Source organism: Argopecten irradians, chromosome 8 (assembly GCF_041381155.1).
Source record: "Argopecten irradians isolate NY chromosome 8, Ai_NY, whole genome shotgun sequence".
In the NCBI taxonomy this organism is placed as follows: Eukaryota; Metazoa; Mollusca; class Bivalvia; order Pectinida; family Pectinidae; genus Argopecten; species Argopecten irradians.
Genome location: NC_091141.1, coordinates 36,569,442 through 36,586,723, shown reverse-complemented (window position 1 = coordinate 36,586,723; position 17,282 = coordinate 36,569,442). Strand labels below are relative to the sequence as shown.

At 40.8% G+C, this 17,282-nt stretch overlaps 2 protein-coding genes across 4 annotated transcripts in view; one reads left to right on the top strand and one right to left on the bottom strand.

The window, feature by feature from the left end:
* Positions 1 to 17,282, bottom strand: part of LOC138330248 (transcription factor SOX-13-like) — a 182,776-nt gene that overhangs the window by 95,832 nt on the left and 69,662 nt on the right. The gene's annotated exons all lie outside the window — the stretch shown is intronic.
* LOC138329873 (filaggrin-like) lies at positions 9,319 to 12,270 on the top strand. Its single transcript, XM_069277163.1, has 6 exons — positions 9,319 to 9,325; positions 9,674 to 9,834; positions 9,866 to 10,164; positions 10,199 to 10,967; positions 10,998 to 11,707; positions 11,754 to 12,270. The coding sequence occupies exons 1-6, from the start codon at positions 9,319 to 9,321 to the stop codon at positions 12,268 to 12,270; spliced, it is 2,463 nt and encodes an 820-aa protein (XP_069133264.1).

Here is a 17,282-nt window from a genome sequence, read left to right as displayed (position 1 = left end):
AATATGTAGGGGTCAGGGGGCTTGGAGCGACCCCTCCCAATCTGACCCCTGACTATCAGGCCCCTAATCACTTCATTACACAACCCTGATTATTAATCTACAACAGCGGCATATAATGGCTAGCCAACACAACACATCTTACTCACGCTTACTTACGAACCTAATTAAATGAAATTTTTGAAAATACCCACAAGATTTGAGCATTTCTCGCAAACCAGGCGGTGTCCCTGTAAAATACAGACACTTGTAAGACACCAGTAGATTTGGGTGTCTTTGAGAAGTGGTAGGTGTTCTCCCCAGGTAGGCAGTGGCTGGCCTAACAAAGTCCCTCTGAATGTGAGTATAATTGACGACAGCTGATTCCATTCAGGGAGATTTCTGGTGGATTTGTTGTACCCCATGTGCAGCCGTTTGGAAGCTGAGGAGGGATTTACCTCCCCTGTTTATGGTTGGGTATCAAGGTTTTCATCAGATCCCCTAATTCCTCTCCCTAGTCTGCTAGAGTACAGATAAGAACCAACATGGCGGTACCTATGCCGTTATTTTTTATTTTTCAACAGAATATAAATGTTTGTTCCAAAACATGTGCACCATCATGAAAAAACATATTTGTTACCCCCTCTAAGTGTTGAGATGGTGAAAATATTGTATCAGAGATAAAATTTGCCATGAAGAAAAAAAAACGTAAGCTATATATTTTTTTTGCTTTAAAAAGTATGCATGTATGCAAGTAATGTCTTTCAGTTTAATGAAATAAATCTACTGGACAATAGATATGAATATGACTCTTGTAAAGTAAATTTTTACCATACAATAATAAGACAGTGTGAGTTTGAGTTGAAGCTGTCCCCAAATCCGTTTTAAAAATCGAAAACAAAAAGGACCCTATCTTATCTCAGAATTGAGATTCTATTTATGGAACACCCGGCACATTCCCTTTAAGATATTCTACACATTTAATTGCTATAAAGAAAGGTCTTATTATGCAGGTGGTCATTATAAAGAGGTGGTCACTAAAGCAAGTTTTACATATTTTGTATTTGTCAAAACTGGCTTTTTAGAAACCTAAGAAATGTCTTATTAAGCAGGTGGTCATTATACAGAGGTGGTCACTAAAGCAAGTTTTACATATATTGTATTTGTCAAAACTGGCTTTTATAAAATTTTGGCACAAGTTTTACATATTTTGTATTTGTCAAAACTGGCTTTTTAGAAACCTAAGAAATGTCTTATTAAGCAGGTGGTCATTATACAGAGGTGGTCACTAAAGCAAGTTTTACATATTTTGTATTTGTCAAAACTGGCTTCTTAGGAACCTAAGAAATGTCTTATTAAGCAAGTGGTCATTATACAGAGGTGGTCACTACAACAGGTCGTATACCTATGTAGTAATGTGTGTAAAACCGTCGGCAGTGTATAAAAACTATACAGGAAGTGTACACAATTATACTTGATACCTTATCCTAACACTAATATACGGCCCAAACCTAACTACTACTGTTTTCCGTCACAGACGCGAGCAACAGACTGTCCTTCAGTCAGCCCTCTCTAACAAAAGACACATGCACCACACGAAATTATTAAATATTACGAGTGGGGGCTTAAAAAGTAATTCTGTCCAATAGTCGACTGGTTACGGTAAACAAGGCCGCCGACAAAACTGACTTGGAACAGAGGAAAATGTCTCGCCTCGCCCCAGTACGACTTGGTCATTGTGGATCTTGCCACTTTATCTTAATGAAGATTTTGATTGAAACACAGCTTAGTGTTTAACAACATCCTGGGTACTTATGCTCCACTTCAGCTGGCCACATACTAATTCATAAGACTTCCTGAATTTGTTTGAACTTTATATATATGCCACTAACACATCTCGTTTTGACACAATGATGAAATAAACACAGTATATATATATTCACGTTAGCCTTATATACACTGTCATGCTCAGACGTCTATTAAAGAGATATGCAACGCAAATTTTATAACAAGCATGTAAAAGTAGGTATTGTTAGGCAAGCGGCTGCTTTATGGAGGGTAATATCGTAAATTACCATAAACGGATGCAAAAACTCGTGCATCAATATTCCGCACACATCTGTCTAAATTGTACAATAAAACATCAACAAGGAATTGTTACAGCGACACGACAGAGGTAGAATTTCAGTCAGGTTCAGTTGGACAGGTGAAGGAGATGTGTATCCGATGTACACTATTGTTTCCGCTGAAACTTGATCCGTATAGATATCTGCTGCATTGTGCAGCAACAGTTATCCCCCCCTCCCTTGATGAACAGCCGGTCCTTCTTTTCTCCCCCCCCTTACCAGTATTCTTATCGCACAGATATCAAATTAGATGAAATACCCACATGGCTCTAGTTATAGTAAATCTCTAAATTGCGTTAAAATAGAGTAGAACAATTTCCTCACAAATAAAGAATGTGTGTCGGATTGGGAATTGTCAACAGGAGGAATTAGGCAGCAAATCTAGATAATGGGAATAAGTATGTATATATAGGAATTAATGTCAGAAGAGTTAAAGTCAGTGCATATTGTCGGGGAAATCCATTAATATGGGGAAAAGTACTTGATGTACCTAGGCTTGTGGGAGGCTTGACTCCTGTACCACAACAAAACCCCTTGTTATACACAAGCTCTTCAAGCACTGTCTTTAATAACCCCGCCAATGTGTAGCATTAGCGCCCAGAAATATTAACTCGCAACAGCTATTCCCGATAATTCTGCAGTTTGAAACCGAGCATAAAATCACAACAGTTGAGCGTCAATTAAACTTTTGAAAGACCTGACTAACGGTCCAACATTATACAATCTAAAAGGGGTAAAAAAAAAACCGTAACAATCTCGTAAAAAATAGACTTTTCTGAAGACGGGAATCTTACTACTAGACTACATGCCTGCGTTTACCCACAGTCGGGTTAACAAAAGAAGTGTTAAGAGTCGGAGAGACCTTGTAAGTCACGTCAGTTTCAGCAATTACCAAACTCGACATAAGTGGCTAGTCAAAATTCCTACAAGTTTTGTCTCTTTTTTCCCCTCCTTTTCACACTAATTCTTTCTTCCCTTGTTTGCAGTTTTTTTTACAACAGAAACTTTTCAAAAAGGAGAATTGTGTTCTTTTGTGCTAGGGTTAATAATCTAAAGAATTTAGAAAATGGCAAATTTCTTGGGTTAATTATTTCTTAAATACCACTGAACACTGCTCAGAGAGCCTGAAACATCATTCATCAGTGTTACTTGGCTGCTAAGTGGTGTCAAGTCGGCTGATCTGTTCAAGATTTCCAGTGTTGAAATAAGTGAGCATGACAAATATCAGTAGAATGACAAAGATAAGTAACGATGCCTTCATATCTAGGTACAATTAACACAGGCTGCCATACATCAACAGACAAGCCTATTAAACATCCAACCATGATGTGGTGTTCAGAAACCTGTGTCGAATCACAGGGATTTGTAATATAAAAGGATTAGGGGGGTTCTGCTGTGTATATAGTATATTATATACCCCCTCCCTGCTATATTACGAGTCTCTGTGTGTTATATCATAACTGTCAGATCTGTTTCATTATCCATTTTAACATAACTGTTTCTTAAACCACATGGTCACCATGACCTCTTACCCTTGAACACATAAACCAATCAGCCACCATGACCTTTTACCCCCAAACACATGAACCAGTCAGCCACCATGAACTCTTACCTCCAAACACATGAACCAATCAGCCACAAACAAACACATGAACCAATCAGCCACCATGAACTCTTACCCCCAAACACATGAACCAATCAGCCACCATGAACTCTTACCCCCAAACACATGAACCAATCAGCCACCATGAACTCTTACCCCCAAACACATGAACCTTACCCCCAAACACATGAACCAATCAGCCACCACCATGAACTCTTACCTCCAAACACATGAACCAATCAGCCACCATGAACTCTTACCCCCAAACACATGAACCAATCAGCCACCATGAACTCTTACCCCCAAACACATGAACCAATCAGCCACCATGACCTCTTACCCCCAAACACATGAACCAATCAGCCACCATGACCTCTTACCTCCAAACACATGAACCAATCAGCCACCATGAACTCTTACCCCAAACACATGAACCAATCAGCCACCATGAACTCTTACCTCCAAACACATGAACCAATCAGCCACCATGAACTCTTACCCCCAAACACATGAACCAATCAGCCACCATGAACTCTTACCCCCAAACACATGAACCAATCAGCCACCATGAACTCTTACCCCATCCAAACACATGAACCAATCAGCCACCATGACCTCTTACCCCCAAACACATGAACCAATCAGCCACCATGAACTCTTACCCCCAAACACATGAACCAATCAGCCACCATGAACTCTTACCCCCAAACACATGAACCAATCAGCCACCATGAACTCTTACCCCCAAACACATGAACCAATCAGCCACCATGAACTCTTACCTCCAAACACATGAACCAATCAGCCACCATGAACTCAACCATGAACAATCACCCTCCACCCAAACACATGAACCAATCAGCCACCATGAACTCTTACCCCAAACACATGAACCAATCAGCCACCATGAACTCTTACCTCCAAACACATGAACCAATCAGCCACCATGAACTCTTACCTCCAAACACATGAACCAATCAGCCACCATGAACTCTTACCTCCAAACACATGAACCAATCAGCCACCATGAACTCTTACCCCCAAACACATGAACCAATCAGCCACCATGAACTCTTACCCCCAAACACATGAACCAATCAGCCACCATGAACTCTTACCCCCAAACACATGAACCAATCAGCCACCATGAACTCTTACCCCCAAACACATGAACCAATCAGCCACCATGAACTCTTACCCCCAAACACATGAACCAATCAGCCACCATGAACTCTTACCCCCAAACACATGAACCAATCAGCCACCATGAACTCTTACCTCCAAACACATGAACCAATCAGCCACCATGACCTCTTACCCCCAAACACATGAACCAATCAGCCACCATGAACTCTTACCTCCAAACACATGAACCAATCAGCCACCATGAACTCTTACCCCAAACACATGAACCAATCAGCCACCATGAACTCTTACCTCCAAACACATGAACCAATCAGCCACCATGAACTCTTACCTCCAAACACATGAACCAATCAGCCACCATGAACTCTTACCTCCAAACACATGAACCAATCAGCCACCATGAACTCTTACCCCCAAACACATGAACCAATCAGCCACCATGAACTCTTACCCCAAACACATGAACCAATCAGCCACCATGAACTCTTACCCCCAAACACATGAACCAATCAGCCACCATGAACTCTTACCCCCAAACACATGAACCAATCAGCCACCATGAACTCTTACCCCAAACACATGAACCAATCAGCCACCATGACTCTTACCCCAAACACATGAACCAATCAGCCACCATGAACTCTTACCCCAAACACATGAACCAATCAGCCACCATGAACTCTTACCCCCAAACACATGAACCAATCAGCCACCATGAACTCTTACCCCCAAACACATGAACCAATCAGCCACCATGAACTCTTACCCCCAAACACATGAACCAATCAGCCACCATGAACTCTTACCCCAAAACACATGAACCAATCAGCCACCATGAACTCTTACCTCCAAACACATGAACCAATCATTCTACCATGAACTCTTACCTCCAAACACATGAACCAATCAGCCTACCATGAACTCTTACCTCCAAACACATGAACCATCACACCATGAACCTTACCTCCAAACACATGAACCAATCAGCCACCATGACCTCTTACCCCCAAACACATGAACCACTATTCTACCATGACCTCTTACCCCCAAACACATGAACCAATCAGCCACCATGAACTCTTACCCCCAAACACATGAACCAATCAGCCACCATGAACTCTTACCCCCAAACACATGAACCAATCAGCCACCATGAACTCTTACCCCCAAACACATGAACCAATCAGCCACCATGAACTCTTACCCCCCAAACACATGAACCAATCAGCCACCATGAACTCTTACCCCCAAACACATGAACCATCATCCACCATGAACTCTTACCCCAAACACATGAACAATCAGCCACCATGAACTCTTACCCCCAAACACATGAACCAATCAGCCACCATGAACTCTTACCCCCAAACACATGAACCAATCAGCCACCATGAACTCTTACCCCCAAACACATGAACCAATCACCATGAACTCTCCCCCAAACACATACCATGACCTCTCTACCCCCAAACACACATGAACCACACTTACCCCATCATGTCCTCTTAATTACCCCTAAGCATAACTATTATTTATTTATCATTGATAATTAAATCATTAAGTTCTTAGAGGACTATAGTATTGATCCTAAATATATGATGTAATCCTTACAGTAATACTAAATTAAAGAAATCATAAAACATACAGAAAACAAAATCCCAGACGAAGGGGAGACAATAGTTAACGTCACTATACATTAAATGTATAGAGGGTTGTATAGACCTGCACTGTTACATTAGAATAACTCACAACCATTACTGTAGAGTGCATCACCTGTTCTACAGTCATTACACGTCTAGGGCCCCGTTTGATGTGCCCCTCCCCCCAGGGGTTTAATTGTTACACCCCGACCCTCAGCACCTGACCCCCCCTCTGTGTGGGGAGCTATACAGCCCTCCCGTCCCCTTTGTATTCCTAGATCACTATCTCACACTCCACAGTCATCAAAGATCCTGTTTTTCTTTTCACAGCAGGTAATTAAATTTATAATGTAACAGATTTTTTTCTTCTCAGATATATGTATAGACTAGACTATATCAAGGAACTTTCAGATGGTTTATGAATCCTGACACCCTATCAAACTCCTGCTTTGTCAACGTCCATTACAGAGTTAAATTATTCACTTTCCTTGACTTTGGGTAAATTTCAAATAATAATTTACCATTAAATCATACCTATCTTTTATACATAGACATATATTATACCATATTCAACCGATTAAAGATGCTCCACCGCTGACAAATGGTATTTTTTCACTATCAAAGACAGGAGCAGACGATTTAGTATTTTTCTTCAGTCACAAAAGTTACTTACTTTACACCATTACCACCATTGGAAAGTTTGAGGTTCTAATTTTACTTTAAGATAAAAATATTAGAAACAATTAATTGCATCCCGAAAAAATTCCATGCCACTATGTTCTATATAGAATGAAGTTCTGACTGCGCATGCACCAAAAGCAAAATAAATTATTTTAAATTATTTTTTTTTTGTTAATTAGGCATATATATATACACGATTAAACACCAATTGTTGTTCAAATGATGAGTATCATTTATGGTCTGTCGGTGGTGGAGCATCTTTAAGCATCCTTATCCCTTTAAGCGTCAAAACAAAAGAACAACTGAGGAAAAATACCAAAAAAATGGAATATGCAGAGAATGAAAATTGAGCATAAAGATATGCAAGTACCCATCTATCAGGAATTTTCTATAACTTAAGAAATGGATACATTGATAAACATAGAAACAACAGAAGAATGGGAATCTAGTCTCAAAAATTGATAATGTTTACCAAAAATTTTGGCACTCAAGTCAAGAGCACGAAATTAAGAATTTGGTTCATGAGATTACAATTGTTGGAATTTCTGCATTTCCACAAAATATTTGAAAATTTTCTTTTTTGTTCTCTGAAATTTTTTTGAATATATTGATTACAACTACAAATGATACTTTTGAAAATATGCAATGACTTAAACTTCATCTTAACTGCCACATGCATTCAAGTAGCTTCAGAGTGTGTTACAGAGGGCTCAGAATGCAACAACAAACAACTCCAATCGGGCTTTGTCTTTTTGTTTCACAGTCAATGTGAGTCGACAGGGCCAAACTGCCATGACAATAAATGAAAATTTCATTCATCCACATTCCTTCATTTCAATCCCAATAAATCTGACAACAGTTCCTACGGATGTGCATGCAGATAGAAACAAGTGTTAAATTAATGCAGAAAATAATCTTGAGCAGTAAATGTCCTCAAAAGACGAGGAAGAAAAATAATCGGAAATTTGTGGAAAAAAATTAATTACTATGAACTTTTTGATGTTTGAATTGTAGCTTTTATATACAATCAAACCTGTTGATAAAGACCACCTAAGGAACACTGGAGAATTGTTCTTGATGGCCAGGTGGTCTTTATACACAGGTTGAATTGTATTGATATTGACCATTTGGGACACTAAGATAGTGGTCATAAAAAGCAGGTGGTCTTTATACAGAGGTTGTCGCTAAGGTAGTTTCACTTTACATGTAAGTAACATGAAAATAATACAGATCCATTTTTTCAATCCGAAATATGAAATGAACTTGAACAAACTGTGACCATTTTAGTTATCAAATCTTGGAGACAACTACCGTAGCTGTCCAGATGAAGAAACAATGGCTGTGCAACGGCATTTGCGGTACTGAATCATGCCAAGGAATAGCCATTTAACATGACGAGGACAATGTGCAGTGCCCTCAACTGACACTAAACCATTAATGGATGGAACAATGACACACAGCCATCACCCAGCAACAGCAGATCATATTGGTCAAGGATTAACGTTAGGCTCCAAAAATTCCAATGGAGGTTTCAGTTTCAGTGACAGAACGCTTTTCGGTTTTTTTATCGTTTGACAAAATAAGTTGCATTTCAATTGACATGTCTTTGTATGTTTTCTGGCTTCTTTTTTTGCTTTCAATTTTTTTCTTTTTTTTCGTATTTTGACTGCTTTTCATTTTATTATTTTGACTATTTTTCATATCTCTTAATTCATAATGTAGTAAGAATCTTTATTTACTGATGCTAGGATGGTTTAGTGGTTAAGATGTCCCACAAGCTTTCCACCTCTGAGTTGCGAGTTTCAATTCCATGCGGGGTAGTTAGGATGCCAAATACTGGCCATTGGTAAGTAAGTTTTCTCTGGGAACTCCGGGTTTCCTCCACCTTCTTAACTTGTCAAATCCATAAATGACCCCGCCTGTTAGTAGTATGTTAAAATCTAATCAGTCAATCAAAAAAAAAAAAAAGAGAGAAAAACAAATTTATTTAACCATTCAAATAGAAGATGCCATGAAAATCAAAATAACCCAAAACGAAATTGTCAACTTTTAACGGATAAGCGAAGAGGGATTAAAATGAAAAGAGCCATTCTGTTTGCGTGGTGACCCTCCTGGGTTAGACTTGGAGCTGGAGAAATTGTCATGGATGACAGGTGAGCTGCCACGAACAGATTATAGTTACATTCTCCCTGTCCTATCAACATTATAACCATCACAATGCTGATATGCTGAAACAAAAACCAGCAGATGAGAGGTCCATGATGACCCTTAAGCTGGCACAGTAATGACAAGGGCTTCTCAACTCTTAATCTTCTCATTTAGGCTACATTTAAAACCCATGGTCTCTATGCTCCTGACAACAGCAACAAATTTAAGTAGCCTCATATCAGATTTTCTTTCCACCAATTCCTGCTATTATAGATATGCATCGCTCATTTCCTCCCGATGACAGCAAGGTTTTGGGGTGTTATGGGACTTATTTAACATCTTGTGTGTTTCAGAGACAACAGGAAAGACATTTACTGCCAGTGGGTTTGTAATCCCAATATCTCTGACAAGGATTACATCCTTACCTGTCAAAACAAAGCCACCATCAACACCAGCCACTGGAAGGAGGCCACCATCAACACCAGACACTGAGAGGAGGCCACCATCAACACCAGTAACTGGGAGGAGGCCACCATCAACACCAGACACTGAGAGGAGGCCACCATCAACACCAGCCACTGGGAGGAGGCCACCATCAACACCAGCCACTGGGAGGAGGCCACCATCAACACCAGCCACTGGAAGGAGGCCACCATCAACACCAGCCACTGGGAGGAGGCCACCATCAACACCAGCCACTGGGAGGAGGCCACCATCAACACCAGCCACTGGAAGGAGGCCACCATCAACACCAGCCACTGGGAGGAGGCCACCATCAACACCAGCCACTGGGAGGAGGCCACCATCAACACCAGCCACTGGGAGGAGGCCACCATCAACACCAGCACTGGGAGGAGGCCACCAACACACAACACCAGCCACTGGGAGGAGGCCACCATCAACACCAACACTGGGAGGAGGCCACCATCAACACCAGCACTGGGAGGAGGCCATCAAACACCAGCCACTGGAAGGAGCCACTCAACACCAGCCACTGGAGGAGGCCACCATCATCACCAGCACTGGAGGAGGCCACACAACACCAGCCACTGGAAGGAGGCCACCTCAACACCAGCCACTGGAGGAGGCCACCATCAACACCAGCCACTGGGAGGAGGCCACCATCAACACCAGCCACTGGGAGGAGGCCACCATCAACACCAGCCACTGGGAGGAGGCCACCATCAACACCAGCCACTGGAAGGAGGCCACCATCAACACCAGCCACTGAGAGGAGGCCACCATCATCACCAGCCACTGGGAGGAGGCCACCATCAACACAGCCACTGGAAGGAGGCCACCATCAACACCAGCCACTGGAGGAGGCCACCTCAACACCAGCCACTGGAGGGGCCACCATCAACACCAGCCACTGGAAGGAGGCCACCATCAACACAGCCACTGGGAGGAGGCCACCATCAACACCAGCCACTGGAGGAGGCCACCATCAACACCAGCCACTGGAGGAGGCACCATCAACACAGCCACTGGGAGGAGGCCACCATCAACACCAGCCACTGGAAGGAGGCCACCATCAACACCAGCCACTGGGAGGAGGCCACCATCAACACCAGCCACTGGGAGGAGGCCACCATCAACACCAGCCACTGGGAGGAGGCCACCATCAACACCAGTCACTGGGAGGAGGCCACCATCAACACCAGACACTGAGAGGAGGCCACCATCAACACCAGCCACTGGGAGGAGGCCACCATCAACACCAGCCACTGGGAGGAGGCCACCATCAACACCAGTCACTGGGAGGAGGCCACCATCAACACCAGCCACTGGGAGGAGGCCACCATCAACACCACCAGCCACTGGAGGAGGCCACCATCAACACCAGCCACTGGAGGAGGCCACCATCAACCCCAGCCACCCACCTCAACACAGCACTGGGAGGAGGCCACCATCAACACAGCCACTGGAAGGAGGCCACCATCAACACCAGCCACTGGGAGGAGGCCACCATCAACACCATCACACCAGCCACTGGGAGGAGGCCACCATCAACACCAGCCACTGGGAGGAGGCCACCATCAACACCAGCCACTGGAAGGAGGCCACCATCAACACCAGCCACTGGAAGGAGGCCACCATCAACACCAGCCACTGGGAGGAGGCCACCATCAACACCAGCCACTGGGAGGAGGCCACCATCAACACCAGCCACTGGGAGAGGAGGCCACCATCAACACCAGCCACTGGGAGGAGGCCACCATCAACACCAGCCACTGGAAGGAGGCCACCATCAACACCAGCCACTGGGAGGAGGCCACATCCACAATACCAGCCACTGGGAGGAGGCCACCATCAACACCAGCCACTGGGGAGGCCACCATCAAACAGCCAGGAGGGCCACCATCAACATCAGCCACTGGGAGGAGGCCACCATCAACACAGCCACTGGAAGGAGGCCACCCTCAACACCAGCCACTGGAAGGAGGCCACCATCAACACCAGCCACTGGAAGGAGGCCACCATCAACACCAGCCACTGGGAGGAGGCCACCATCAACACCAGCCACTGGAGGAGGCCACCATCAACACCAGCCACTGGAGGAGGCCACCATCAACACCAGTCACTGGGAGGAGGCCACCATCAACACCAGCCACTGGGAGGAGGCCACCATCAACACCAGCCACTGGGAGGAGGCCACCATCAACATCAGCCACTGGGAAGAGGCCACCACAAAGGCACAGCCACTGAAGGAGGCCACCATCAACACCAGCCACTGGAGGAGGCCACCATCAACATCAGCCATGGAGGAGGCCACCACTGGGAGGAGGCCACCATCAACACCAGCCACTGGAAGGAGGCCACCATCAACACCAGTCACTGGAAGGAGGCCACCATCAACACCAGTCACTGGGAAGAGGCCAACAACTGTAAGATACATGCTCCAACTTTGTCGGGTGGAATATCTTATGAAGCTCATGGAATGGATTAGGGGACATTTATGCTGTGACCTTTTTTTTATCAAACTGGGATAGTTAAATACCCCATTGTCAACAACTTGGTGCAACAGTTAAATCAACATGTAATCAATGCTATTAAATGACACAAAATCTACAAATCTGATTTAAAAAATCCCACTTTTGTCAAGTTAATATTTCATAATGACAGCTGTGACAGCTGATCGGGTATGGTGTTCCCTTATTGTACAAGTTAAGCCCAACTCTCAACCTCTCAAGTAGCAAGTTTGAAAACCACGTTGCCAGGTACAGATTGTTAACAGGTATTGTTTAGTTTTTCAAAACGAAAGGTTTCGAACGTCAGTCAAAATAAATCTCTGAGAAAATCAAAAACATTATGATTTCTGAGATAATCAAACTTCTTTAGACAATGATATATTTTGATTTTTCCATAGACAGTAAAAAAGTTTCTCAATCAAGCAAAATATTTCCTACACAATCAATGTCTTTTTAACCGATCAAAAAGGCATTTTTTCCAAATCATCATCAGGTTTCTTTTGCCTATCAAAATTGGTTCTTCTGGTCAATCAAAAGTATATTTCTTTGCCAATTTAAAAACATTTTATCAGCTGATCCAAAATGTTTTATTTGAAGTTTTCTTTGTCAATAAACATGCTTTTTGTAACCAATCAAAATGTATGTTATATTGTATACCTGATCAAACTGGTTACGTAACCGTTAGAAAACTACCTGAATCAATTACCAGATGGTGTCATAAGTTCAATAAAGTGGCATCTTCCATTTCCAATTCAAAAACATTTATGAGGGACTTTATTACAGCATTTTCCAATTTTTAGAACAAAGATGACCCTTAAAACCATTTTCATAAAACGAGCAACACATTAGCTCCAATCAAAATCTAGATCATCGATGTCTCATCGCGGGACATCTATCAGAGGCAGCCCACAAAAGGATTGGCCACCAGAGGGCGGGCTGACAGCACACGAGCACCAGGCTTTAGGGACACAAGCCTTTGTAATCACCGTTGGATTACATCAACAAATGCTACTAAAATCACATTACCTATTACAACACCCATTAAAGGGCTTTCTCTTGCCTTCCCGTTTTTGCTAAGACCCTATTTCATACTTTATTTTGTGATGATACCAGTTGCCATCGAAATTCTAAATCGGCTTCAAATGACTTTCCGAGGGTTATTTGCAACCAAAGAGTATTAAAGTTTCTCGAGTTACGACGTTACTGCGATGTAAATTAAGAAATTTCAATGAACTGATTAGGAGCCTATTAAACACGTCATTAGTTCTGGTTATAATACCTGTTTTGTAGTGTTGTGATTATTCTGCTTCTACCTAAATCAGCTGGCACAGCTATAGGTCAAATGTGGTGTCTCATGGCAGCTGAACTTTAACCACATCTACCATCTCAAAAAAGATCAGACAGAAAATATCTTCAGACACTATCTAAAGACAAAAGATCTTAAGACACTGTCTTAAGACAGAAATGAATTTAAGCTAGAAATAATCTTAAAACACTGATCTGTCTTGAGACAAAAAATATCTTTAGACACCTATCTTTGTTAAGACAGAAAACATATTAAGCCAGAAAAGATCTTAAGATACTGATATGTCTTAAGACAAAAAATATCTTAAGACACTCTCATCTGTCTTCAGACAGAAAAGATATTCAGACACTTACTATTTGAAGAGTGTTCAACACTTCAAACTTTGAATGAACCCATAATTTTCAAGACAAACATTTAACTCAAGAAAGAGATCATGATGATGTCTAGACATATGACTGGTAAAATGTGAACTCTCGAAAGACAATTAAAAAGACATGTGCCCCTTGATAACAAATGTACTTAAGAAAGGTGTCCAGTGAATCTCATGATAAAAAATATAACCTCACATGGCATGTAAAACATATCTATATAGCTGAAGATCTAAGACACTTGTCTTTTAATTAACTGTAGCTGTTCTCCCATAAGACAGCTGTAACTCAATGGTATTTTTCTTCTTCAAAAAACAGTTCAAATTTTAAAGAAAAATATCTCTTTAGTCAGCAGAACACTTTTAAAAACTGATAAAGGAGCCAAAATGGAATAAATATCTTTGAAATGAAGATTAGTTGTCTGGTAATGACCTGAAGTTGGTGTTTTTCCTCCAGGTACTCCAGCTTTCTTCCTTCAATAAAATGCAATGACCTTGGCTGTTAATACGACATTGAATACAACTGAACTTATCCAAACTCAAAAATTTGGTTGCTAACCTAACGTAAGGTTACAGAAAGGTGGGGTGACATGAGAATCGTCCTATCACTGTAACCTCTTGGCTATTCAGGGGATGTATTGTTTTGGCCTCAGTGACAGCCTTAGGAATAATCTATATTGTGTTATGGGAAATAAGACTATTATAAAAATATATCATAAGAATTTCAAAATATGGTTCCCCAGTTCGTACACTTTAGGTTGATAGATCCATTGCTGTTTAAATAATGTAAATTAAGAAATCCAAAAGGTAACCTAACAAGTCAAAAAAAAATTCTGGCACCAGCACTCAAGAAAATAAGGGAAATAGAAACTTCAAAATGTACGTGACACAACAAAAGAATGCATTTACAAGGCTTTCTTTCTATTGATGTGTCTCACTTAAATGTTAGTCTCGGGTTACCCGCATTCCATTAATTATGCACACCTGTGCTCTTACCTGCATCGTAACAATTAATACAATTATCCAGACAAACCGAAATAAAACCTGTTAATATGTGTTCATTAAAACATGCTATTTGTTGTAAATTTGGAGCCTTATTATAAATATTTCCACTTCCTGTTTTGCGTTGCTATGTTGAAACGGTTCACAGACAATACGATAGAAGCATTGTTGGGCGTGTTTATTTCGACTGTAATTACTGCTATCCCTAAGGCCGTTACCGAGGCCACAACGATACATCACAACTACAATCAGGGATCTTGCACGCCCCAGCCCCCCGAATAGCCGACAGGTTACAGTGATACGACGATTCTCATAATACCCCACCTTTCTGTAAATATTGACTCTGTCTCATTACAAGCTTACAACTGTTAACAGCTCGAGCCCAGACAATTCCTATTGTTCCTCACGATGTTTGTCAAAGCTTTGAAGGGGGAATTTATAAAGGTACAATTTAATTTTAGAAAAGTTTTAAAATCTTAATTGTGTGTACACCTACCAGACAAGGCCTTTGTCAAGGGCGAGCAACTCTTTTCGGTAAACTGATCCCCCCAGGTCCCGAAAGTAATTCCCTAGCTAGGTACTCATGAACACTCATCTATTATGTCAAATCAAATCAAACAATCGTCAACATATTAAAAGAGATATTTTACTATTTATCATCGGAACAATCCTTAAACATCTATTATCACCAAATTAAATCACGGTGAATTCTTACTCGTTGATATTCCGACAAAGAAGAACGAAACAATCCCTAAGAGTGTCAAATAGGTAATTATCTAACGAGACAATTACTTGTTAAAGAGCTTGATAGCAACCCAGGTAAACAATGATATTAAAAGTCTGTGGCTCTGATGACACTTTTTAAAGTGCCTTCCCTGCGATTGTACCTCCATCGAGGGTCGGGTAGGTATAGATTAAGTCTACTCAGAGATAACATTGTCGGTCTTTGAACGTCCTGTTACCATGTATTGTTACACTTTTAACTATTATGACATTAATGCTTTATTTTTCTATACACCGGTTCATAACAATTACCAGATTTTCTTTTCACCACCAACAGGAGGGTGATATTTATATCCTTGGGCACTCGGCTCATTGTAGAAATCGTGACAGTCACACAATGGCTTGTTACAGGAGCCGAGAGATAAATCTACCGATAGGCTCTGTCTTTGGAGAGAGACTTCTTTAACTTGTAAAATGAAGTTTCAACTTCCACTCCACTCCTAATTACGCAGCGATCACCGGTTTAAACTGTTTAAAAAAAAGTTAAGCCGTTACATAGCAGAACAACCTGACCTCATCGACACGATTAACAAGACACCATGAAGTCAAAAATCTCTCAAAATTCTGGTGATGATATAATAATCAAATAAAAACTATTATAATAATGGTGCTAATTCCTTCGTTAACAATAATATGAAATAAGAAAAACTATTTTTTGTTTGAATATGCTTTCAAACAAATTTTTGATTTAGTATGCTTTAAAAAAAAAAAATCATGATTCAAAAAAAAAAAATTTGATTTAGTACGCATTCAAACCAATTTATGATACAAGAAAAACATATTTTCATTTTATTATGCTTTCAAACAAATTCAATAATATTCTTTGTTTCTCTATGCTTTTAAACAATTTCAAAACTTACTATTCTTATGTTAGCTCAATTCCACACATCAAGACAAACTTGTTTATGAAATATTATATACATGTATTTTTTATTTGAAATCAGATGTCAATTTTATGATAATGTTATTCTCATAATTTTATGATTATGTTATATTATCGTTATTATCTCTAAAATGAACAATGGAGATTTCTAAGGAAATAAAATTTATGAAGAATGAAAACTAAGGAATCTGAATTTAATGTTATCTCCGCTCTCTATTGTTAGCTATAAAACTTCTTTTCTTTAAAATTTCCTTTTAAAACAAATTCTATATTTCCTGTTCTACACAAGGGAAGCATAATACATTTACCTGAATGGAGGTAGATATATATTTTTATCAACCTGCCAGGTGTGCTTCAGGATATATTTTTAGCTTCAATCTGGGGAAAGATGAACAATAAATTCTGTAAACTTTGTTAAAATCTCAAAAAATTTCATTTGAAACATGGGTCCATTTTCCGTCTTAGAAAGTCTTCCGAAAATAGTTTCCGAGTTGCAATGGTTCAGTCAACGAATCACAGATGTTAAAAGCACATTCTTGTCACGATTTAAAAGAGACAGATGTTGTCCACAGCTTTAACATTAATTACAGAAAGCAATCCTTTATTTTTTTTGTTTTATTCCATATTGTCTATATAGAATAAAACTTTA

Bases quoted from the DNA above. Each gene is read 5' to 3' on its own strand.
- LOC138329873 (XM_069277163.1), top strand. The intron at 9,835-9,865 runs GTAACTGGGAGG...CATCAACACCAG, and splicing joins GGAGGCCACCATCAACACCA to ACACTGAGAGGAGGCCACCA. The intron at 10,968-10,997 runs GCCACCATCAAC...CACTGAGAGGAG, and splicing joins ACACCAGTCACTGGGAGGAG to GCCACCATCAACACCAGCCA.